This window comes from Chionomys nivalis, chromosome 9 (genome assembly GCF_950005125.1).
Source record: "Chionomys nivalis chromosome 9, mChiNiv1.1, whole genome shotgun sequence".
Lineage (NCBI taxonomy): Eukaryota > Metazoa > Chordata > Mammalia > Rodentia > Cricetidae > Chionomys > Chionomys nivalis.
Window position 1 is genome coordinate 71,808,824 of NC_080094.1, and position 26,243 is coordinate 71,835,066.

Here is a 26,243-nt window from a genome sequence, read left to right on the forward strand (position 1 = left end):
AGCCATTCTCTGCAACACACCTCTGACATGAAAGAGGCAACCAGAAAGGGACATGGCTTCTCGGCAGCCCCATGGGACTGAACAGATTGTGTTCACCGAGCCTCTTCTTGCCCCAAACCAATCCCTACTGTTCACACAAACATCAGGCACAGATGTGAAGAGACCAGAGTTCTCCTTCTAGCCTTCCCCCGTGTCTTCCAGGCTTTGCATTTCTGGAAGAGTGTGACTATGTACACTTGAGTGGCTTCTTCATCCTGAAAACTGAAAAGGAAGTGCAGGCATTTTGGCTTTCCATCTCTGCTAACGCTTGTCACAGTACACCTCTTATGTTAAGGCTGGTGACACTGTCCAGCACTGCAAAACTGGATGTGATACATTGGTATGATGTTCAATAAACAGCAGTGTCCTTCAAGGCCTTAGGGAGGCTCTATTCCAATCTCCCTGCTTAGAGATGCTCTAGCCAGGCTTGTCCACCTTTATAAATGGGCTATGAATCTTCTACACTAGTAAAATGTTCTTCATCGGGAAATGCAGCCTGGCGAAATGCACACAGTCAGATTCAGCCTTCCTGCATGGTCTTCAAGGTGTTGTTCGCCTTACCGCACCTGCCATCACGTAAGTCTCCACACAGTGTGTAGCCCCATGCCTTTGCACAGGCGACTTTGATAGGGATGTCCTGCATCTCCTCCACCCAAGGAGCTCTGGGCTTCTTATCAGTATAACTCTGCACAGCTAGCCCTGCCTTCTGAAACTTAAATCTGACCAGGAGCAAGAAAATGAAGAATTCCAGAAGCAGGCAGGCCTAGGGCTGACCTATGGTATGACAATGATAACAGCAAACTTTCAGGACTGGCATAGCCTGTTACAGGATCAGACACATGTGCGCACCCAGATTCAGCAACCACTTCTACTGCTTTCTGATAGCTCCTTTTTGCCCTTTTATCTTAGACTGACATAGATAACTCTTTTCAACATTGTGCTTTTAACTGTATGTTGTCTTAAATTATGCTTCATTTAGTTGTAACTTATGTACATTAAAATGTACCAACTTTTTAAAGCACATAGTTCAACCAGTTATGACAAATAAAAACACCTGTGAATAGTGGATATTTCTATCATTCCTCAAAGTTTCCTAATGCCAGGGAACCAGTGATAACTTTTCACAGCTATGGCTTATAGTGTCTTCTCTGGGAGTTTCATGTAAATGCAGTTACACAGTGCACGTTCTTGTGTATATGGCTCCATTCACTCAGTAGATCATCTTGAAATTCTTTGCATATATCATTAGTTGGATCATTACTGATACATTTTCTTTTTGATACAGCTGTGTTTGCCCTATGCTGGTATTACAGCTATGAACCATGTAGCCTGGTTTATGCAGTGATGGGAATGGAAGCTAGGCACTCTGCCAACTGAGCTGTAGCCCAAGATCCTCTCATTGCTATATTTTATTCCTGTATTATGATTTATATGACCCCTCCACTAGACTACTGGACCTCAAATTACTTTTTAATCCTTTAGTCCTCCTGTGTAGATGATGTGGGAAGTTTTTCTGTATATGTGCTGCTTTTATTAGTTAATGAATAAAGAAGCTGTTTTGGACTGTGATAGGGCAGAGTAGAGTTGTGAGGGGTAACTAAACTGAATGCTGGGAGAAAGAAGGTGGAGTCAGTGAGACACCATGTAGCCTCCATAGGAGACAGACATGCTGGAACCTTGCCAGTAAACCACAAGCCCCGTGGTAAAATATAAAATAATGGAAATGTAGACGTAATAACTTTTATAGGAGAGGGGAGAGAGAGGACACACAGAATTACCAAGGGAGATTGGCTAAAGTCTTAATACAATCTTGTCACCTGTCTACTCCTAGAAGGCAGCACGCACAATCCCCAGAAGAACCCGGCCCACAGGCACTTACAAGAGCCAGTCCACCGCCACCAGCAGACTGATATCCTCCGTTGGCAGGCCCACAGCAGTTAGGATGAGGAGCATGGTGACCAACCCGGCACTGGGAATACTGGCTGCACCGATGCTCGCCAGGGTGGCTGTGAGGCTGCAAGAACAGAGAGAGCCGGGTCAGGGGAAGAAAAAGATTGGCAAACTTATCTTTGGCAATCTTATAGATAGATAAGAAAAAAAAATCTTCCAATTTTCCTATGATCATTAAAAATCTCCTTTTTTCTCCAAGGAACAAAGAAATGTGAAATACTACTATCCAGGAACTGAGCTTAACAATAATGAAAGCTTATAAATTCATGGATTGGAGTTGCATCCCCTTTGTGATGCCCAATTAGCCTAAGGGATACAGTATGAAGGCGTTCTGAGTTCTAAAACAGGCATGGAAATATTAACGATGAAGAAATAAATCACCCTCAGCCCTCCTGCGGGAACACAACTGCATTCATTTCTGTTTAGCCTCCACGTGTCTGTGAGTGCCACAGTTCTTTGGACGACGTGGAGAGTCTGAGGAGATGGTTGCCAATATTAACACGAGAGCTGAGGTTAGAAAATATACAGAACCGACTGAGTGGACATCAGGGGAAACAATCAACATATTCCAGGAGACATTCAGCTTCACTTGCCGGGACACGTCCCCCAAGGCTGGAAAAGACATTATTCAGAAAGAGGGGGCCACGTAACGATAATGAAATAAAAGGAAACTTCTCATGCACTTTCCATCAACGTTTCAAGCAACATCAGGAGCATACCTGGCACCATGTTAAACTCTCCGCAGAGTTCAAAGGTTAATCTTTGGTTCAAGTGTCCTGACTACATACCAGAGGGTTCTTGAGGCTCACCAACTGGCAGTGACTTTTATGTCATTTTATACACTCAATCTTTTCCTTTTTAATTGCCTAGGTGTGTGGGGGTGTATATATTGCTGCTAGTTTATACACATAAAGGTCAAAAGATAATCTTGGATGCCATCTTCAAGGACACCACCGTTCCCTTTGAGGCAGGGCTTCTCATTGGCTTAGAGCTCACTGGCTAGCCACTGTGTCCCAGGTATCTGCCTGCCTTCCACGCTCCAATACTAGGATGAAACACACTTGCCGCCATGCCTGGTATTTTTATGTGGGCTTGGGGATTGAACTCAGGTCCCTGTGTTTATCAAGCAAGCCATCTTTTGGGACTTGGAACTGCCCCTTCTTAACAGAATGTTGTTTCTTAAAGTAAGCCTCCCCAGTGTGGTTTTGTGACTGCTGATGAAAATGGGGGCTGCTTGCTTCGGAGTTAAAACGTCAGAATGTTTCTAGAACAGCTACTTGGGCCCCAAACCCCAGGCTCTCAAAAGGCTTTAACCAAGTCAGACCATCAATGTGATCAGGCCTGGGACCTCAAGGCCTGTAATTGAGAGGGACGTGAAGGAAAGGAAAGTCCTTGGAGCGCCAGTGGGCTGGCATATTTGTTCATGGTGTCATCTACAGAACATGTCTGTGCCCTTTCCTTGTCACACCAACATGGCGCTGGTGTTGGGTTTTAGAGAACTCCATGGCTGAATTCATTTGAGAGAGCAGACGGTGTATAGTAACTTTTTTTTTCAGTTTTCTTTTCTTTTTCTTTTTTTAAAAATATCCTAGGTTCAAATCCTAGCTCCACTACTTGTCAACCACATGACTTTGGGCGACTGCATCTCTTTGTACCTTGACTTCCACATCTGTGCAAAGGAGTGGGGAGGGGATCTCACTCATGAGGTAGCCAGCAGCTTTTAGGAACCAATAAGTGCAAAGGCACTTAAGAGAGGTTGGGCACATCACAACCCCCTGGCCAACAAACTGTCATTCTTATCAAGAGTTGTGGGAGAGAAACTTCCCTGAAGCCCCAACAGCTGGAAATCCTCAGACCTTCCCCAGTAAGAACAGAACAGAAGGGAAGAGGGGATTCCTGGGTTCCAGTCTTCCTTAGCCTTGGTTGTCTGATGTACAGCATCCGTTGCTTTGGCCATGAGTCACTCTTACAAGTTCTGTGGCCATTTCGATCTAACTAGTTTTTGGTTCTGGGAAACAAAGTCTTATATGTACATAAAATTCTTGTTGGGAGTCAAATGTTAACAGTAACTTTGCCCTCCTACAGATCGTGTTCTAGAGAATTCTCAACCTGCCGCTGGTCCCTCGGCTTGTTCTGCTTTGTCTGATATTCCACTTCCCTGGCTGGTTTCTCCAGAGTCAAGTTCCTGGAGGCTCTGCCAAGTTCTATGTACACAACATCAAAGAGGAACCTGACAATAACCATGCAAGGAACATAAGCATGTTATTTCACCATAAGACAGCCAGGGATTGGGTGGGTGGGGTCACTTAGGGTCACTAAGATCCAATGTGGTCTTCTGGGATTTGAACACTCCTCTGCTTGATACTGTTGCATGCTGACTCTTGATGACCCTGGGAGGTCGGTGACTTACTAAACATACGTAAAGTTCTTGGTCATTGCTCTCATACATGAAGGAGAAGAGAAAATGAAGGATTTACACAACAGCGCAACATAAAACTAGACTTGGCTACTTTTCCCCCAGACACATTGCAGGCAGAGAACTGCACAGACGCCCTGTGGGAGCCTGTAAAAGCAGACCTTCCGATGTCTACAATTAAGGAGGATTTGACTTAACTTGCCCAGAGGCCAAGATTTAAACATATATGGCCAACCTTATCCAATTTCTCGGTGAAATTTCCCAACAGTAGCATTGTTAATATAAAATAAATCCCAAGTAGATTAAATTATGTAATGCCGATGACATTCCAATCACTTAGTCATTGCCCTAATTGTAATCTCACAGTGTGCACTGGATGGTAAGCCTGGTTGCCGTCGAGGCCAAGAATGAAAGATCATGAAGCCATCACTGCTTGGCCAAAGGCTTCATTAAGGCAAGAGGCCCTCTCACCTAAGAGTTTTTAAGCATGGGAAGCTGGAAGTCTCAGGTGATATCTATTAGGACAAGAGCCATGTTTGATACTCTGATCTGAAGCAGGCTTCCCATTGTGGTTAATTTGTGGTACTCAAATTAAATGTGCCATAGCCACATTTTCAGTTACTATAATAGGATTGCTGTTTGACTTTATTGATTGTCATTGATAGGGTGATATGTGCCACATATGATGCTCCCGGCCACCTTAATTCTGTGACTGCCGCCTTTGTGGTACATATGAGGATGATGGAAGTTCTACTCTAGCATATACAGCAAAGGTGTCTGTAAGGTCTGATAAATCAACACACAAAGGCAGTCCAATAGCAGAATTAGTCCAATTATAGCAGAAGCAGTGTGACCCACTTTGAGGTGGCCTGGGTTCAAGTCCTACTTCACCATTTATAAGCATGATCTTGGGAAGGTGTTCTTTTCTTTCTTCATGCTTTATTTTCACCAGCTGAGATACACAGACCCATTACCCATTTTTCTAAAGTCACCCCAAAGGCCACAAATTAATCTTTAGTAAGCAGAAAAATATATCCAAATTTGGGAACTTGAATTTTAGCCATCCTTTGGATGACTAGAATCTTTGAGTCTCAGGCTCCTCATCTGCCAGATGAGATGGCTTCACAAGGCATTATTTGTATTTCCAAATCATATGTTAAGCCTGGTAAGGTTTCATTTTGTTCTTACTTAGTTGTTCAGCCAAGATTTGATGTGTATGGAATGTTCATTAAAATATTCTGGAATGGCTATAAGGAAATGAAAGGAAATAGTAACCCAACAAAAATAGTTCTCAATTGGCTAAAAGGCTCCCAGATAGATAAATGAGGCAGGGCCCTGTGGTGGCGACTCTCTGGGGTGTCTGGGATGTCAGCCCCTAAAACACTGAGAACCTCAATTTCCAGTGCCTGAGCCTGACCTTTCAATAAGCTCAACATGGGGAGAATCAGATACAAATGACCCCTCTTCCCTGACTCTTAAGATTGTCACCTAAAGTGATCCTAAGACAACCAAAGGCCTCCTACAGAATGAGCTACAGGCCAGACACCAGCTGTCATTCTAAAGTAGAGAAGACCTTATTGTCAAGGGTTTGAAGGGCAGAAAGTTCATTGCATGAATCTGGACACAAAGGGTATGGCCTCTTTTTCATGTGCAATGGAGGCGAGACCAACAGAACCATTATTCTAAAGGCTGCTTTTGAGTTAGGGAAAGGGAAGGGGTAGGGCGTGCAAAGAGGTTGCCTAAGGGGTTTGCAATGGGGACAAAAGCCATCCTTCCTTTGCAGATTGCTAGAATGTCTGAGGTGTGATATGAAGAAGGCCACAGGGGCCCCACGAGCCTGGAGTTCTCACTCTAGAAGCTAAAAGTTATCTCCATGTCAGTCTAATCTTTTCTCAAAATGAATCCGTGGGGCTGTGGTTGTTACAGTTCTTTGGATTTTCTTTTGCCTGTAAGTACAGTAATTATACAGAATGAGATCCATCTAGCCGTTGTATTTACCAGTCTCACAGAATCTGAGAGAGAAAGGGAACATAATTCACAACATCCCAAAGTAATCACTTTAAATGCCTTAAAGGGATAGGCACCGGTGGTAGGTGACAAGGCCAGGTCTGGGTGGTGAGGGCTGGGGGTGACCAGCAAATGGAAAACACCTGTCTGAAAGACACTAACATTCTAATTATTTTACAGCACATCACAGAACAAACAGCTAGGCTCCCAGCTGGCTTCGGCCCACCAACTGCCACATCAACAGTCCTCAACTCTGAGTGCCTTCCTCATTTGTAGATGGGAATTCAAGACACTGCGAGAGGGAGTGGGACTAAGTGGGACTAAGTGGGACCAGGAGGTAGCTCACTGGCTTTTTGTTGTGTTTTTTTATTTTAACTAAAGCCGAGAACTGGCTCCTAGTTTAACAGAAGTTCCTAGTTGAAGTAGCAGTGACGATACTAAAATGATTTCATAGTATAATGTCAGCACAACATTGGACAGATTGAAGGCTGAAGCCATCAATGACTCTACCTACAAATAAGATCTCCGTTTATGGAGAAGCGATGCATTTTAGATGACCTCTCGGGACCACGTTCTCACTGTCAAAACAATAGTAAATACAGGCAATAAATGAACGCATTAGTGAAAGCACAATTGTTTGCTACTTATTTACACTAACATATCCTATGTCATACTGAGGAATCTCAGTAGTTCATCATGTGTACCGTCATGCCTTGGAACATTGAAAAGAGCATATTTAAAATATTAATCTTGCATATTTATGTGTGCAAACAGTACATGTCTGGAGACCAGAAGATTTGGTTGTCTCTTTTCATTATGTTGGGCCTGAGGATGGAAGTCTGGTGGCAAGTACCTTTATGCACTGAGATGGCTAGCCTACCCAGAAGGGAACGTATTTTAATGACAGGATAATTGACCCCAAATTAGTAAATGTCACCCCAGCCACAGCCATGCCAGCTCAGACGAGTCGTATAGCCTGGGACAAGCCACTATCCTTCCAAGCCTAATTCTCCTTGTGTGTTGAATGAGCATACAACTAACTGGTCACATCATGTCTGGGCTGTGACGTGAGTGGGCATGCGTAATATACCAGTAGCCCCTTCCCTTCCTGTCACAGTCTTCCCCTTTCGAAGTCTGCCAGTCGTTCCTTCACTGTGCCTCACTGGAACGGAAACTCGAGCGGCTTCCATCAAGCAGAGTTCACACGGAGTGAGAGTAAGGAAGATGGATGCTTCTCCGCTCCTTCCGCGGGTGCTTTGCTCACCTTACGGTCACAATCTGCCCTCCGTCCAGGATGACACCATTCATCTGGGCTATGAAGATGGCGGCCACGGCTTCGTAAAGGGCTGTACCATCCATGTTGATGGTTGCTCCAACCGGGAGGACAAACCTGGTCACACGCTTATCAATCCCTAGATTGTCTTCCAAGCAACGGAAGGTGACAGGCAAAGTCCCAGCACTGGGGGCAGTGGAGAGAGAGACAGAAAGACTGCTTTAGAGACAGGACAAAGCCCAAACCAGAATGACACTGCAAATTTTTGCTCTGTTTTCTAATCAGTGTGACATGCCAAAAATAGTAACTAGAAACATTGTTCTTAAGTGAGTTGGGAGTTTAAATTCAATCTTAGTAAGCTGCTGATAGGCAACAAAATATTTAGTTGGTTCTGGTTCCTCAGAGCTACCCAGTGCCTGCCAAGTCCTCTATTCTTCAGTTCCTATTTCCATCTTAGGACAAATCTTCGAGCACATCTGATTGTGCACATGAACTGGGCTGCAAAAGAATTATGTCAGAAAGCAATCAGCTGTCAACAGCAAAATAGAATGAGGAATTTCTGAATGACCCATAACTTCATGCCAGAAATGCTGTTCCAACAAAATGACGGCCTGGACTGCATCGAGCCCCTGGGAACTGTCTTGAGTGGGGTATACTCATTTGGAGAATGCTGGGCAAACATGGTGTGTACCCTCCATCACGAACCCAAGCTTTAAACAGTCCACTGGGGAACTTGACATACAGTGAAACTCCCAGAGACAGGGCCTCCAGCCAGCCCTAAGTCTCTACAAGGACAGGGCAGGAAATCATGTGATCTGTAGCCAAAGGCCACGAAGAGTGACTTCACTTTCACTCCTCCCAGGCTTGGGCTGGTGATCCAACCGTTGGATCCGCCCTTAGAGGCGAGAAGATCTGGCATAGTCCTACGTCTTCTAAAATAGAACACCTAAGAGAACAAGGCTTCCTCGAGGCCAGAACATTACATCGTTTTAGACGGTACTGCGAAGGAGATTGGGTGGACTTGTTCAAAGTTTAAATAATGTTGAAATCAAGCAAACGAGCCAGACAACATGGGACTGTGCTGCAGTTTGTCTTGCTTTGATTGCTTTTGTCCTGTTTAAGTGAATTGGAAATTTTCCACTGCAGGCAGTATTTGGAGGTGCTTACAAACCTTAGTCAGAGTTAAACCCTCATGCTAGTTACAACTGGGGCTTCAACAAGACTGGACAAGTTCACAAAGGTCTCGGTTTCTCAGTGGGAGAAAAGGTCAGTTTAGGGATGTGCTGGTCCCGGGATCTACTCTGGACCAATAAATCTGAAAGCTATAAAATAAGAGACACCAAAGTCCACACCTTAAGCTGTCAAAACATTTTTTGTGGTTACAGACCAGGGCTCTGCTGTGCTTCCTGCTGGTCTTGGGGTGGGAGAAGTCAATTAATTGGGCCTGGGGGTGTATGTGTCTCCTTTACAAAAGCCTTACAAGCCCAAGGAAAAAGTGAGCCTTTGTTCTCATTTGCATGCAGGAAATACCATGTTCCTGGCTCGCTGCCTCAGCTGCTGGAATTAGAAGCTGGTGTCCTTGTATTCCTCCCCCTCCCCCATCTCCCCATTTCCTGGGACTGTTTCAAAGGTTTCCCAGATACCATAACTGATCTAAATTGGCTACTCTATCATTTTTGGTGGCCGGGATTCTGGACAGAGAGCCTGGGACAATGGTTTGCCAAGCATGAAAGCAGTTCCTAGGCTTCTACTGAGCAGGTTTTCTATGTATGCCCTCCAAATTCACATAACCTCCACTAATCCCAACTAGGATGTGAGATTTTCAGTGACTTCCTGTGCGCACAGACTGGCTACTCCAGCACTGACTGCTTTCCGGCTCCCATCAGAGAGGTCCTAGGATGTTGCTAATAGTAATGTCTAAATACTTGAGATTCTTCCTATGATTAATGGCATTCACTGAAGCCAGAGAACTTCTCTGATACCAGCCTCTGTGTCCATCAAGAAACACCAGTCAGCCACCCTCAGTGTTGCTATGGTTGTTGTGGTGGCCCTGTTTGGAGCGGTTTGGAACCTTTGGGATGGAAGGCTTTAAGTGGATATAGGCCAGATGGATGGATCTTGAGGCTTTTAGCCTTGGCTCTGCTTCAGGCCCCACCTCTGCTTTCTGATTGGCACTAGGAGAAGGCATCATCATGAGCTCCTGCTATCGTGAATACACCGCCCCATAGTGGACTGTGTCTCCTTAAACCCTGAGCCAGCACAAACCTTTCTTCCTCAGGTTGTTTCTGCCGGTGTTTCATTACAGTGATGTGAGAAGTAACTGGCCAGAGTCTGCCTTCAGCAGAGCGAGGCAGAGCAGTGTTTAATGGGCTGTTTCTGGGTGCTGGATATTTTCCCCCTTTTGCCCATTATGGAAAGACACCATGACTCAGTTCTTGGAATGTGCGTCTTGCCTGTTGCCTTTTAAGAGAGGGGAACTCCACATCCAGGCAAAAGCCACATTTTAAGTGAAGATGAAAACCATATTTTTCTCCCTATAATACGGAGTAAGGGAGGGGAACAGGTCTAACATTTGAGGCTTTCTTTAGATAAGCATTTGAGTTTGATTTAATGCCATCCATATTTCTTTAGGATTTGTCTTGCCTTTTAAAGTTACTAGGATAATGGCCTGACTATTCAAAAGAACAATAATAATAATTTTTAAAACAATTTAATGACAAAATTCACGAGAGCACTAGAAAAATGTGAAGCATTATGATATAATTCATGTAGAAAAAAACATTTTAGCAAAATTGAATTTCTAAATAACAAAAGAGTATTTACAGCTTTGAATGTATACATATATATATATATAAAAAAAAAAAAACCTCCCAGTATCAAGAATCATTATTTATTTTCAAGCCACATGTCTAGTGCGGAGGCTTCTTAGCTGTCGTGTGTGATGGAAGAGTTAATAACTTGCATGCATAAAGCGAGTCTGAAAGCCATCCAGGAAAGGATGAATATCCACAAAGGAAAACAACGAGCTGGCTCACACATGACTCAAGAGGCAAGGAATGGGGAGGAAAAGGCAATAGGAAATAAAAAGATGTTTTTCCTCGTCTGTAATCAAATATATGCAAATCTGCTGAGTAGCTTTGCCATCAATAAGACTGGAATGCACCAGAGCAACAGAGATGTGGGTGGGGAGAGACTCTCTCTCAAACACAGTCGGTGGGGATATTAAATTTGAGACTTTCTGCAGTGTTGACTGGTGATGCATCCCTACACTACCAGTGTGCACTCCTTGACTCAGCAAGACCAGGTCTAGACTACATCCTGAGGGGACCATCAGGGAGCCTGACAGAGGTGCGCCCTGTTTAGTGGGTGTGCTTCGGATTTACACCTCTGCACTCGGGTACGCTAGAGTAAGGTGCTTCATTAGTGATTCATGTTATTTTACGTGCTTGAGTGCTTTGTCCACATGCATGTACGTGCATGCCTGGTACCTAGGGAAGACAACAAAGAGTGTATTGGATCCCCTGGAGCTGGAGTTGCAGGTGGTTGTGAGCTGCCATTTGGGTGCTGCAAACCAAACCCAGATCCATCAAAGCAACACAGATACCGACTAGCCAGCTCTGGTGAGTGGGTAGAGAGAGACTCTCTCAAACACGGTCGGTTTGAGCAGCAAGCACTCTTAACTGCTAGGCCATCTCCCCAGCCTTTCATATCCTGTATACTATAATAAAGTTCACAAAAATAGTAGCAAAAATCTATTATATTAATAGATAAGATTTTCATGATCTCTTGGCCCATGGAAAAGAATAGAAGTTTCTAGAGCAGCATATATACATAGAAAAAAAAAAAAAAAAAAAAAACAAGGTCATTGCATACTGTTATTATCTGAATACCTACTTTGTCTGGTGAGGCTCAGTGTCTTCCTCAAAATTTTATTCTGTCTGAACTTTGTCACTAAAGAGATATTTATGATCAAATAACAAAAAGATAAATAAGGTTGGTTTCTATTTGGGGGTAAATGGTTGATTTTTCTCTGAAGAACAGTGTTTTCATGGATACAGACATTTATCTGCAGAGGATTTAAAGCATAAGGAAGTAAAAGGGAATTTTTGAAGTGTTTCCCTTCATCTCAGGAAACAGGATGCTGAGTCTGGTCCCCAGTACTGTTCACATTTGTGCCTTTTCTGAAAGCTCATATTCTATTCTCATTGAATTCTCGCTGGCTTGCAATATGCAAATATAATTTGGCTTCCCATGTGGCTGTTGGGTCATTTGAGGCGACTTTGACTGCCTGACCCTCCAGCCATGCTATGCCACTAAGTGGGGACCTCACTAGCAGGACACAGGCTCAGCAGCTGGCCCTGGTGGCCTTCCACTGCAGGTTTTGGTATTTGCTAGACTCTCAGTTATGATCTTGGGCTCAGTTTTATGATGCAAAGACAGATGTCAGAAGTAAAACATCAATTTCAGTCTGAAGAGCAAAACTTTCAGTCTTTAAAACTCTACAATTCTATTATTTTTTTAACTAGTTTTTTGCTAACTTTGGTTCAAGACTATATTCAAAAACTTACTTTTTGTTGCCTATGTTTGAGGTCACTATTGATTTCCTAGGCGCTAGAAGCAGATAATGAAGCAGGAGATGACTTTCTAGCAAGGTCACATCATTTAAGCTGGATTCAAGTAGGGTGAGTTAGGGTAGAATTGTCCAGTAAGAGGTTTATGCTAAAGTCAAATAATTAGCTGGTTTCTGCTTGTTAGAAAGGAAAAAAAAACACCATTTACCCTGTGAGAGTTGGTCCTTCTAGTGCTGGTGAGATGGCTCTGCGACTGTGCAGAGGCCCTGGGTTCATTCTCAGCACCCACATCAGACAGCACACAACTGCTTAAGACTCTGCTGGCCTTTGAGGGCACTAGGCACGTATGGAGAGCTGTGTGTGTGTGCGCACACGCACAGTCACTTACACAGACACATAATATAAAAATAGACACATCTTTTCTCAAAACAAGTTGATTCTCCCACTCTTGAAAAATTATTGATGAAAACCTCAAGAGCTATTTTAAAAATAATAATAATAATAATAATAATAATAATAATATTTTCCAAACTACAGGTGGTGTGTTAAGTGAACGATGCTGTTCTTTTGGAGACAAGGCCACACATGCGCAGAGAATACAGCCTCTCAGTGGACCACAAATCCCAGCAGCACAATGGAAAGCCACGCATGTGCAGGACATTTTCTCCCAGACACCTACAGCCCCCTTAAAAGTGGGGCGTCTCAACCCGCCTCCCCCTCTTTTCCTTTTGTCTCTTCACTCCCATCCCTTACCTATTACCCCCTCCCATTAAAGTTTACCCACGTGGGACCCCACGTGTCTCATGTTTCCTTTCCAACCCCGCAGAAATAATAACAGACGACATCATGCTATGACCTCTGAATAATACTGAAGGCTGCATTACATCAGTGCTTCAGGTAACACATTAGGCAAATTCACACAGTGCAGCCACCCAAACTTATTGTGAGGTTCTCTTTCTAGCGCAGCGGCCAACCAGCCAGGCTAACCAGAAGCTTCGGCACTGCCCAGGACAAGCCAACAGTTCAAAGTGTCTACCTTCTAGAAAATATTTTCATATGATGTGAAAGGGATTCTCACTGAATTTAGGGGAGATCTGGGGAGACAGGAAGTGGCTGATAGAACAAAAGAACCAACATGGAGAAAGGTGATTTCTCCCGCCCTCTACCTGGAAGCTGTTCCCAGGGCAGTGATCCAGGCTTGGAAAATACCAGCAAAAAAGGAGAACGGGTTTTTTCTGGTCACCACAAAGTAAATCAAGGGGAGGAAGATGCCCCCATGGATGATGAGGCCCACGATCACTGTGATCATGTACATCCCCAGTTGCCTAGCAACCACTTCTAAGTCCTTGATGGCGATGATCTTCCCACAGATCAGGCAGGCAATACCCAGCGGGGAGTACCTGGAAAACAGAAAAGGAAACAATAGCTTTGAAGAGGTCGTGAAGTTAGTGATTCAGGACCTAAATCCCACCTGGGGACTGCACCTGCAGGAAAACCCTCCCTCTTTTTATTTTTTTATTTGTTTGTTTGCTTTTCTGCACACACACACACACACACACACACAGTGCTTTGCTGAGGGTGAGCAGAAGATTCAATACTTTGAACTGACCGGCTTAACTGTTTTATGGACTGTGTGACGCATGTTCTGACGATTTAAGCGCAAAGGTAGACTTTATTGCTACGGTGAGTTCTAGGAATAAAGGAGGCAGGCCTTGCCGTCTTAGAGCTTATCTTTCTGCAAACACTGAGTTGAAGGCTGAGAGAGATGAACTGTGCCTCTGGAATCTTGTTTGACATCCTTGTTCTTCAATTCCTTCCTAGAATTTGGGGACTAACTTGAGGAACTTTCTGGAAACGTACAAACTGGGATTTGTAAATGTCCACCTTTTTTTGAAAATATTGGATGTTAGGAAATATATTTAAAATGATGGAGAAACCAGGAAAAATGGAAGGAATTAGAGAGAGGGGCCTGCCAAAATAAAAGCCCCTGAACCAATGAGTGCATTTAGAGAAACGTAGTTTGGTGACTTTTAAGCCTGAAAGCCTTTCTCCCCATATAACAGCAATAACGCTGGCACTGTTCGTTGTATTTCAGTCACTATAGCAGGGCCTGCACACTCAGAACCTCTCTTAACCTGACCACAACCCTAAAAGCTGCCCTTCAGTATTACTACTTAGTAATTAAGGAAACAGTCCTTTGGAAAAGAGAATCACTAGTCCAAGCCCACAAAGCCAGAAGGAGAACCATCCCTGCTTATGAAAACCCAGACCTTGGAGTTTTTCTTACCAAGCCAAACTGCTTCCCTTTACTGCACTGTCCCAGTTCCTTGTAGGTAAGCGTACAATTGCTATATACCAATAATGCCATATTGACATTTGTATGCTGTCCTTATCTTATAGAGGGCTTAGAAACTGTTCCGTTCCCCTTCATGGGAAAACTCTCTCACTTTGACTTGGTTTTTGATTGTCTGAGACTATTCTTTATTATAATTAATTATAATAATAACCAGTATTAGTATTATTTAATAGAGGCACTGCTGGGCATGAATTTGTTCACACTCTGATAGTGTCTGTTGAAATAAGATATTTATAGGAAGATTTATAACTCATTAACAATTAAAGACATATTTTTGAGAATAACGAAGAAGAAAATAAAATCCCCAGATAGGGATTCCAATGGGGAAGGGGAAGAGGTGAGACTCTCTTTCCCCTCCCTCCCTCCCTCCCTCCCTCCCTCCCTCCCTCCCTCCCTCCCTCCCTCCCTCCTTTCCTTCCCTCAATCAGGCCTGGGTCCAGTCCTTTTCTAAGTTTAAGAAAGGCTGTGGAGAGCAGATGAGAGTCCTTAAATACGGAAAACATGGACTTTCTCCAGTCTTTCACCGACTACTGGACCTCATTGGGGACATATTCTCATTTTTCCGCCGTGGGCATCAGGGCTAGGGGCTGACTCCGCCATCACCAAGTAGCCGTGAAGCTTAGCACAAACGTGCATCCATGTACACACTGCCAGATTCCCTCCCCCATCCTTCTCAGTTTGATTCCTGACTCTTGGAAACTTTCACAACAGCTTCAGATAGCACAAACATGGGCAACAAGGCCTCTCCTGGTCCATGCCCCTTCATTCAAGTCTGAGCTAATGAGGCTTTCTACAGCCTCTCGCAGGCTGCCCAATGGCAGATGGTCTTCTGAGCAAACCTTGTTCAGAAAGAGCCAGGTTATATCTGAGAGCAACAGAGTAGAGCCTTAGTGTAGCTCCGCTCTTCCTGGTGGAACTTCCAGCCTGACCCTCTCTTGCTCTTCCCTAGGGTGCAGGCTGGCCATGGTTGGGGACAGCTTCCCTAGACGTTAATAGCAGTGCAAAACAAGCATTCTGTCATGTCATTTAACCCTCGTATTTCTTGCCATTCGATATTCTTCTGGTGTGCCCATAGTCACAACATCTCATAAATCAGCTATGGAGCCCCAGCGTCAGCACTTTGTCACGGAGACTGTAAATAACTGAACAGAATGCCTTCCTATAGAGCCCTGAAGGGTTTATCTTCATGAACCAAGAGGTCAGATCTTTTCCCAACACCAATCACCCTTTAAAGCCATCCAGAGAAACAAAGATAGGAGCTATTTGGGATGCTAGTCAGTTCTCTTTCACCCCCCCCCCTTCCCCCCGGGTCAAGTCATCTGCAGAATGGAGGAAACACCTTTTCAAGGCGCTTAGCCATGGAAGATCAGCTGCAAAATTCCCCCGGGGCAGTACAGTTGAGCCAAAGGCAGATGGGCTAGAGAGAGGCTCAGCAGGAGCACCCAGCAGGTGGGGTTTGGGCAGAGGAAGTTGACACCAGCTCCCATTCTAGATAGAAAACACTAACCAAATGCCACTAGGTGAAGCAAGAGAGTTTGAGAGTACAGAAGATGGAATATGGAGTAGCCCTTGCTACTCCAAACACTTGTCCACCCCTAATTGGATGAATATTAATGGAGGGTGTAAAAGAGCCTTTGCCCTTGGACTTACAGCCCTTACTTCCCTGCGCCTGACTTGAGCTGTATTCCTGGGCTTCCACTATCAATGAATGAGCTCACTGTAGATGAGAGTCCATGGGAAAGAAAGGGGGAAATGCCCAAAGTCCAAGGCTACCACTCAAACTGCCTGAGTTGAAACGATGAAGACCATAATTAAGTGCAAATAGAGGCTTCAGGCTCCACCCAACAGTTCTGAAGCCAGTGACACCCAGTAATTACTGGGTCCGCTTCCAATTCAAGACACAGTCATTAGGACAGAAGTAGGGAGTGATTCCATGTAACCCACAGGTGGGTTGTTTTCTCAGCTCTGCGTTCTGTTTACAAGGGCACTGTGCCCCCCCCAAGCTTCCTGTTACAAATCAATTAAATTCAAGCCATGAGTGGCCCCCAAAGCCCCAGAGGCTCTGACTCCTGCCTGCCTCTCCACCATCACCCCCTCCTTTCACCATTTTAGCCATTCTCACTCCAGTGGCTCCACAGCTGGGTTCTGAACCTCAGAAGCCTCCCCTCCCGGCTCCCCCTCTTCAGAGTCCTCCTCCCAGTTCACTGTGCTGTCTGCCAGGTCTGGACCGTGTCTTCTTCCCACACATCCTGGTCACTCAGGCCTACCTCCTTTACTCTTGACCCTGCACCCTGCTTTTGCTAGACAGCAAAAGTGACATAGACTGTCACTAACTGGATTCGTGTTTGTTTCCTTTTGTCTGGTTCCCTTCTCGCCTTTCACTAGAATGTAAAGCACACATAGGGCAGAATCCTCTGTGGTATTCACTGTTACACCACATCATCATCAGTTTAGAAAGGATTAGTTATTGAGTGAATGGACAAATGGACTGAAAAAAATTCTTTGCTTTACCAAACTTTAGTTAGGTCCCTCCATCCTTAAGCTCTATTTGTCTCCTTCCTTTAGAACACTGTTTTAACAAAGAACCCCACCAACTCAGTTTAGTGAGTATCTCCATCCTCAGTGTGTGGCTGTCCATCTATGACCAGGTTCCTCATGGTCCACCACCCCCTTTGTGATATCTTGCTAACCTGGCCTGACTTCAACAAGAATCCTGCTAGGTCCTTAGCAGAATCCCAGAGTCTTGATTATAAATTCTCAACTTCACAGTACGGTTGGGTCTGAGCCTAGCTCCTTTCCATCACTGTAAAAGCACATTGCTGTGGTCCCTATCTCCTTTGAGGCAGCCTTGAAGAAAGCTACCTTCCCTGGCTCTTTAACAGTATGGTTGGTGGAGAACCAGTAGTCAAGTGGTAGAAACAAAGAAAGGGCAGATACCTCTTTCTCTAGTAGAGGAAGACTATGAGAAGTTTTGTTTCCTGTTTAAGATTTTTAGGGTTTGGAAAAAATTTTAAAGAATTTTCAAAAAGTTAAGTTATAGAACTTTCAATAAAACCAGAGGGTTTTCAGACTTCTTAAAGACTTAATACACACAGAGATGCAGGAGAGAAGGGTTAGATTGATAGTGAGAATGGCCGCAACAGAATAACCGCAGGCCTATTCGTAGAAATGCTGTGGTCCTGTGGGGACAGAACAGTTTCAATGACTGGGGTCACCATTTTACCCAATTCTCAAAGCAGCTTCATGACATGGATTTTACAATTATTCTTGTTTACTAATCAGAATATTAGAATTTAATGGGTCTAAGTTGCCTATGGTCGCATAGCTTGTAGCCAGAAGCTCTTACGTTTCATCTACTTCGGACTTGGAAAGACACTGAGTTAGACACAGCTGGACAACAGAGCTTTGCAACCTTTGTGCTTAGTGTTGGCATCTGGAAAACGGGCTACTGAAAGCATCTATTTTGTTAGGTACTACTAGGGAGAAAAGGGGTGAACGTGGAAAGTTAATTAATACCAAGTATATTGAAAAAAATGGAAAGTCTTAGCTATAATTTAGTGATGATAATTTTTTAATAAATTAATTTAATAATATATTAATTGAAGTTGAACACAAGACAAGATAAAAATCATTCCAGCTTACATTTTAATAATCATAATTTTTAAGCCAGATATGGAGGTGTATACCAATACTCAAAGGAAGGATTAAGTCATGGTCTTCCTTGACTACACAGCAAGTTTCAGCTGGCAAATACTAATAATACAAATTATATTATCTTCACAATGAGTTTTTCACCAAATAAATATGTATAAATTTAGTATCGCCCGAGGAGCTGAAGACCCAGCACCACTACCGATGGGAACACCGTATTTTACCACCCTCCCTTTATCCCTTCTTATTTCAAAAGTTCAATGAGGTGAACATGCCAGAACTAATATTTTGTCATCTTATTGAACTGAAACCTCAAAGCCTCCAGTTGGCCTCTCATTCCTCAAGTTTTAATGAGACTCAACCACAAACACATCACTACATTTGGCTCCAGGGAGATAATGTGTATTTCTCTTAATTCTCAGGTTATGGGATCTCAGGATATGAATGTTATCATCCTATTGATTTTGCTTTCTGTCACTTAGTTTTAATTTCTTAGCCATTTCAACGAACTGAATATATTGCCTGCCCCCATTTAAATGTTGAAATCCTAATACTGGGCATGTAGAAGTGGACCTTTTAGAAGTGATTAGACAACACTTGAATGAGTAAGACCGGTGTCTACTAAAGTTGGGACGGTTCTGTCCCCCAGATTCCTGCGTGTTGAGTCATAGCCTCAGAACGGTGGTTTAGAAGACGGGTCACTTGGAGGTGAGTCCTCCTAAATGAGATTAGTGTTTAATAGAAGAGTCTTGGTGAAGCCCATTCATTCCTTTCACCATGTGACGGCACACATACAGAACCGTCCACAAAGATCAGCCCCTCACCAGATACCAAATTTGCCAATGACTGATTTTATACTTGCCAGTCCCCCGACCTGTAGTTTAAAAAAAAATCCTTTGTTTGTGATTTCGCCTAGCCTGTGGTCTGCTGTTCTAGCAGAAGAAAGAAGCAGACTAAAGCAATGCTCAGGAGAAGAGACCTGGGATGTTCCCTCTTTCTCCCCTGAGCTGTTTCTTTCCCAATTCAGATGAATGTGTTAGGAGTTGATCACACAGACAGACACCTTGATCAGACTTCCAGTTTTCTGACCTAAGAGAAATACCTGGGGTGCACAAGTCCCTTAGTGTATAGCATGCTGTTACAGCAGTCAGAGCTGGGAGGACTGAACATGGGAAGCAATAAAACCTGCTCTCAAGTCAAAGGACAAGCACATCAGATTTGACCCAATGCCTACCACTGTGGGAAGAAAGGGAAGCAAGAGGGAGTGGAGGAGAATTTCCACCTTCTCTGTATCATTCTGGTCCACACCCACTCTTTTCTTACTGGGAGGAGGCCACTGTCCTCTGGGGACCAGGCTCTGCCTGGCACCATCACAATGTCAGACCAAGCAGACTTACCACATGATCATGATCACTAACTTCATTACGATCTCATTCAGGATGTTGAAGAACTCCACCATCAGTTTGGCCTGCTCGCCCATCTTCCCCATGGCAATGCCGAAAGCAATGAAGAACCCTATCAGACCTGTGGGCAAATGACAAATGAGTCAGGACAAATGACAAAGTCTGTGCTTCCTTTCCCTCGCTCTTCAGCATGATTGAAAGGGGGTCAATTCTGCCTGCCAGTCACCCTTGAATAAATTAGGAATTAGAAGGAAAAAGTATTCCATTTCACACTTGAAAGCCACCCCGCCCCTGCATCCTCTAACTGTTGCTTTTCTTGAGATTTTTCACATGGGCAGGCCAAACTCTAAGCAGTTCAAGTGTGAATTCCTTGAAGAAAATGAATTCATTTTCATTCCAAAATGAAAGGTGCCATCCTCTCTTCCTCCTCCTTAACAAATCCTGTGGGAATAGCTCCCATTATCACCCAGATTAACCGAGAGGAGCCTGTTGGCACTCAGGGATTGCCATGCAAACTCTGGAGCCACTGTTGGGACAGCAAAGACCAAACAGTCCATAAAGTTCTTGTTGAAGAAACGTCTAGACCATTTTGGTGTTGTTCTGAGATGACACATGGCAGGAACACTTCGCCCTGGACTACCCTCCAGTTACAGAGCAGGTAGAAGGAAGAGCCGGTGAAACACGAGACAAGAAACCCAAACTTGCTGGGAAACCCCAACTAATTGTCCTTTTAAAATTCAACTTGTCACGCCTTCTTTTCTCAATCTGTTTCAGGATGATAAAACCAGAATGTAGAGCTGATTGTTAGATCTTGCCAATACCTACCCTCTTGGCCATCTTCTCTTTTTAACTTGACATCCTAGTTCAATCACACACAGACTCCAGGGGCAATCCTAACCTAAGGCAGGATGGATTTGAGGAGCTCGCTCGCTGCTCCTCTCTCTTGATAGAAGCCTCATTTCACCACATCCTGAAGCAAATCCAACACTCAATCCCACACCTTTTGCATCTTTATCTAAGGACCTGGTAACCTGCCCTTGTTCTTTAGATCCTTAAAGACCAAGCCTGGAGTCTATTTCCAGAGATTCACTCTCACCCCCACCCCATCCCTAGTATCTCACCTCACACACTGGAGACTGGGCCCACTGGCCATCTTCTAATTCCTCTTTCTCCATCCTCTTCTTGACCCTGCCCTGCCTCAGTTTACCAGGGCTTAATTTCAAGTCTTTCCTTATTACAGCCAATTATTCTTGAATTTTGGTTTATGTCGGGTCAATCACAGCATTGTAATTCGATTCTCCTAGATATAAACTCCTTCTTTCTGAACCTCTGACTTTACCTTTCTCCCCCTCAGCCCCCAATGCCACCCTTCTTCTCTACACCAAACATTCATTAGTCTCGTTAACTACACTTGCTAGGATCCCATCTCTCTTTAGTGAAAATAATGCAGCCCTTGTATTGAGATGGCTAACATTTGAAATTTAATATCTTCCCTTCTTAGCTCTTGACCAGAGGGATTGATTAGTGACTTCAAAATTGAGTTATTGACCCCAGGAAGATGCCGCTCAATGAAGACCGAATGCAGGGTAGAATGAACTAATTTTGCAGTAATATGGAAAACTGGGTCACAGCTCTTCCTCCAACCATGCGGGGCAGCTTGCTGGGTATGACGACAAAGAGTCCATCTGCGGAAACTCAGGCTGAGAAGTCCAATTATTTCTGAGCTAATAGTGTTGATAATGTATTATACTAAGTCTTAAGATCCCAAAGAATTAGAATGAAGACTCTTCTCAGAGACAGCAGACACTTTAGTATCTATGACTTTATAGAAAACAAAACAAAAAGATTTTTAAAGGAGGAGTTGATGCTGGTTTAAGCAACTGGAGTTAAGTTGGGGATTCAGAATTCTTTTGGGAGTTCATCTGTTTAGCTGACTTTTGAGACCAGTATTGGTTTGCAGCTCAAGTTGGTCTTTGACTAATCATCCTCCTGTCTCAGTCTTCTAAATGCTGGAATAACAGGTGTGCTATACCACACACTGTAGCTCTCTGGGTTTCTTAGGAGAAAAACCCGTCCTTGAAGAAGTGGAAGAGAGAGCCTGGGCTCTATCTTCATGTATTGCAAGGCTCAGTCCTTGGGACTTTCCAAAAATCAAGAGCAGAAATACAGAAAAACAAAACAACAGAGTCACTACCTCTGCCCTTGCAAGGCCACGGAAAGAACCTTATTTCAGCTGAGACTGGCAAATGGGAAGTTTCTCAACAATCTAACTTCCCTTGGCTTCACAGTGCCTTGCTGTGTACTTGGATGGAATGCCGCCATTCAGCCTGCCATTTCCCTGGGTAAACATTGCCTAATTGAAATTGCTCACTGGAACAGGGGTGTTTCATTTGAACAAAGCCCTTTTAGACTTGGTCGTTGGGGTTGAGCGAGTTGCCAGTGTTTTGAAACTCCCAGGCACAGCCAAAGGTCACGTGACTTTCTAGAATTCATCAAGCCTCTGGAAAAGACGAGGGCTAAAGGATTCATTCCAAAATATCAGCCTGGTAGACGTTCAACCTTCTGGAGGGGGGGCTTCCTTTGTCAAGGAGGTGGTATCTAAAGTTACGACCCACCAGAAGGAGCACAGAGGGCTGAGAAGGCCCCCCGAGAAGCATTGTGGATATCTTTCCAGCGGGGAGAGAGAGGCTGCTGGCATACCTGCAAAGCCTCCACCTCACAGGGCCTCCCACACTTCCTCCTCTTCCCTCCAACCACCTCTGGCCTCTCACTGATTCACCTGTGCTTGCTGATTGCTGGTTGCCTAGTAACCCACTCAGTTTATCTCCTCACTCACTCTCACCTATCCAGCCTGCTTTCTTCCAGGTCAGCAAAAAAAAAAAAAAAAAAAAAAAAAAAAAAAAAAAATCACTTCAGCCCAGCAGTCACAAAGCCAAAGCTGCCTGCTCCTCCGCCACCTGCTCTCTACACGGATGTCCGTGGCGAAGGACCACCAAGCACAGAAAAAAATCAGTCAAGCAGAACTCCAATCACGTTCTGAATTCCAGATACATATGAATGTTTTTTCTTTGTTTTAGAATAGCCCAGGCACATGGGACATGCTTACACTAAATTACTATTATTGTCCTAAAATTATTATTTTTCATTGTCCTAAAATTTAAGTTTACCTGATAACAGTCCAAGGAGACAAGGGCATTGATGTCTGAGATGACAAAGGGACAGCATCTCCGAGCTCACCCATCTAAACAGTTCTCACTTGAGTCCTTAGAAACCTTGTTTGCAAGACCTCGCTTACAAATTCCTATCTTTCCATCTTCTGGATAAATGTCCCATTTTCTTGACATCATAGTATTGGTGAGTGGTGAAATTTAAGGCGTGTGGGCCCAGCCTGAAGCCCTACGGTGGTTGAGTGGGTAGTAAAACTGGGCAAAATTGGAGCCGATCCCATGAGGGAAACCTCACCCCCGCACTTGGTGAGATGTTTTCTGGTTGAGTTCTCCCTCGGTTCTTCATCTACTTTTCATAATGATCAGAGCTTGTCTGAACAGAACTCGGGGCATGTACTCATTTCACAGTTAAACGGCCGGTCCATGAAACCCAAGCCAATGCCATTTCAGCTTTCCTGCTGAGGCTCAGAGAAGTGGAACAACTTGCCTAGGAGGTAGACAAGCTAAATCCTAAACCCCACATCTGTCCAGCTGAAGAGAACCTTTGGATGGGTGGGGAGAAGGCACCAAGCTTGAGGAGAGAGGTTCCTGAGATCCTAGAAAGTCAAACACGATGCTCTACAGTGCCCCTTTGTTCCCCAATCTAATGCTGGCCAATACTGGTAACTTTGCATATTTTTTTATAGATAGGAATTGGGATGGGGCAACCAGCAAGGTGTTATTGCAAAGCAACATCTAAAAAAATTTTCTTAATAAACCAAAGATAAGGATATCTTATTTCATAAACTGGTTAGTGTCATAAGGTGAATTGACAAAACTAGACAGAGTCAAGGAATGCGCCTGACAAACGTCAGCTCCTTCCTCTGTTCCCATTCCTCATCTCCGACTGCCATGTCCCTTTGGGGTCTCCTTTCTGCCCGTCCATCCTTCTGTCCCTCTTCCTTTAGGGCTCAGCTCAGTCTCAGTGACCCTCTTTTCGTTCCCCAGATAGAGCCTCATGCGCCACCTAGAGGTCAGCATAGTTACTGCATCCTCTGAGAAGAAAGCTTGGGAAAAAGAGCTGAGGGAAAAAGGCAACAGCGAAAGGCTGGCCACTGTCAGCAGCAGAGGCGATGGACAACAGCAACCAGTTTACCTACCCAAGACATTCATCCCATCTTTGAACTCCAGGCCCTTCTTTATAATGATCTTAGTTTCTTCAGGGGCCTCGTTCATGGTTTCATTCAACATGGAGATGACCGCCTTGGTTGTATTTGCCTCCTCGGCCTGAGGTGCCACCAGGACTTTCTTTGTCACTGTCTGAATCTATTGGAGAGGGAGGAAAAAGCATAAAAGTGAGGTGTTGACTGAAAGGTCAACAATGACACGGCCAACCACATATTTTAGGGTTCCCAGGAATGCCAGAACGAGGCTAAGAGAAGTGGGAAATGATTTATGTTTATGCTCAACAGAATGTTAGCTCATTGTATACGCAGTAGGGTGCCACTGTCCTACTGACAAGGCTCTTAAATGATTTATGAAATTTATTTGCACCCTATGCTCCCTAAGCAGTGCAGTTGCTGAAGTTGGGGGTTATGTGTCCCTTTTTCCTCCCATGATAACACCTTGTTTGGGGGGATGACATCATGTGTCCATCTTTGATGCTCCTCCAATCTGTGAGACCCAGCTAGGTATTCCTTCTGCTGTACAACATCACCAGAAGCCTGTCCTGGGCCTTCGGTCCTCCCCAAACCAGGCTCTGCTTGAATCTGGACATCAGGGGTGACAGCTGCCAATAACTATCTTCCAGGATCATGTAATTCATATGTAAGGTGGGAAAATAACCCCTTCTTTCAAGCAACGAAGCCAGCTAATGCTTGCCCAATAATCCCCAAGCATCTCTCAGGCTATTCCTCGACATCCGTGGAAGTGGTTCTAATTTTAAAGGTGTCAGGCATCCTGCATGCAAAAATTCACATCTTAGCCTCAAAAAAATACCACTTTCGAGCGCATTAAAATAGAAATCATTCAATATCCTAGAATGTGGGTGCTGGCACACAGAGGTGACAGATGGCTGAACTTTGAATAGATACAGAAAAGGATGCATGGGGAAGTCAGCTGACGTTTCAGATGTCATAGTTATTAGCAGAGCTGACACTTGAACTCAGATGATCTGACCATCATTGAGTTCTACCCACCTCCTGCACCATCTGCTAAGTTATGTGGACTTGATCCTTCTGTGGCTGGGTTTCACAGTTAGCCATGCAGAACTGGGATGGCAAGGGCAGGGGAGAAGGATGGGCAGGCTTCTATAGGAGGTGCCAGGGGTCTTCCATGTTAACCTGGCCACATGTGTACAGGGTAAGAGGACCCAAGAGTGGCTACACAAGGAGATGGTGACCCAAGTTCTGAGGAATAGCAGCGTGAATAGAAAACACAGAAGTGACCAGAAGGGACACTTCTGGATGCAGCTGCCAGGCTCTGAGCCACGAAGGTGGTGAAGAAGCCAAAGCTTGGTTAATCTGAAGTGATTATCAAGGCCTAGGTAAATCGTGACCGTCAGGATCAGGTAGGAGGCCGGGAGCTAAAGCCTTAGCATCAAGTATGTCCTCTATAGGTAACCCAAGGCTTGATTCTCAGTTAGTCAGTGAAGTTAGATTCAACAGAAATCATGTTTGACTCCAAAATCTGCTTTCAAACAGCACAGGAAGGGCTTTCAGTTGAAGGCGAGGAGACAGGGACACTGACCGGCACACTGGTCAGGTCTTCTGCCTGAGGTCTCACAGAGCCTGTTGTGTTTGGGCCATCTGAATACCTGCTGTAGGACCTGAGCACAACTTCCCAGCATCCCTTACCTGGAAACTAACACATGCCTCCTAATTCACCTCCACACCTTCCTTCCACCAGCCTCTCACATTCTGCTAACCTGTTGCTTTGCCTGTACCCAGCTGTCACGCTGGGAATTTTTCAATAGAAAACCAGTCATTCCATGACTCAATCTTCATTAGAATAAGAATGTGGATTTGACCTGGGTCCACAAGCAACTGCTTGAGGTGAGTTCTGCCTTCTTCCATGTGACAGGAAACATGTGGAAACTTAGGTCCTCTCAGCCAGCCCTGAACAATAGGCAGGGGCCACCTTGCTTTTACACACACACAGGGGCTGACTCAAGCAAGTCAGGATGACCGAAAACTGCCTTCAATCTAGGAACTGGGCTCCTTCCTTTTCACATCTGTTTCTAATTCTGGTCAGGAATCCCCCTTCACTCAAGACAGGCAATTTTAAAATACTCCCTGCCAGGCCACAGGAACCCAGAAAGGACTAGTGACACCCCTTCTCCTCATCTCTGTCAATGTTACTCTGTAAGAATGGACCCCTCTAGTCAAGGTCCTTGGAGCCAGGGTGAGGATCTATACCCACTCTCCCCTCAA

The 26,243-nt window shown here is 44.5% G+C and overlaps 1 protein-coding gene across 2 annotated transcripts in view; it reads right to left on the bottom strand.

Moving 5' to 3' along the window:
• The window catches only part of Slc1a2 (solute carrier family 1 member 2), a 131,972-nt gene that overhangs the window by 22,932 nt on the left and 82,797 nt on the right, over positions 1–26,243 (bottom strand). For both annotated transcript variants that reach the window (XM_057780396.1, XM_057780395.1), the window contains exons 5-9: positions 23,973–24,138; positions 19,661–19,787; positions 13,423–13,656; positions 7,677–7,871; positions 1,919–2,053 (exon numbers count right to left, since the gene is read on the bottom strand). In XM_057780396.1, coding sequence (XP_057636379.1) covers positions 1,919–2,053; positions 7,677–7,871; positions 13,423–13,656; positions 19,661–19,787; positions 23,973–24,138 — 857 coding nt within the window. The remainder of the gene's footprint in view (positions 1–1,918; positions 2,054–7,676; positions 7,872–13,422; positions 13,657–19,660; positions 19,788–23,972; positions 24,139–26,243) is intronic.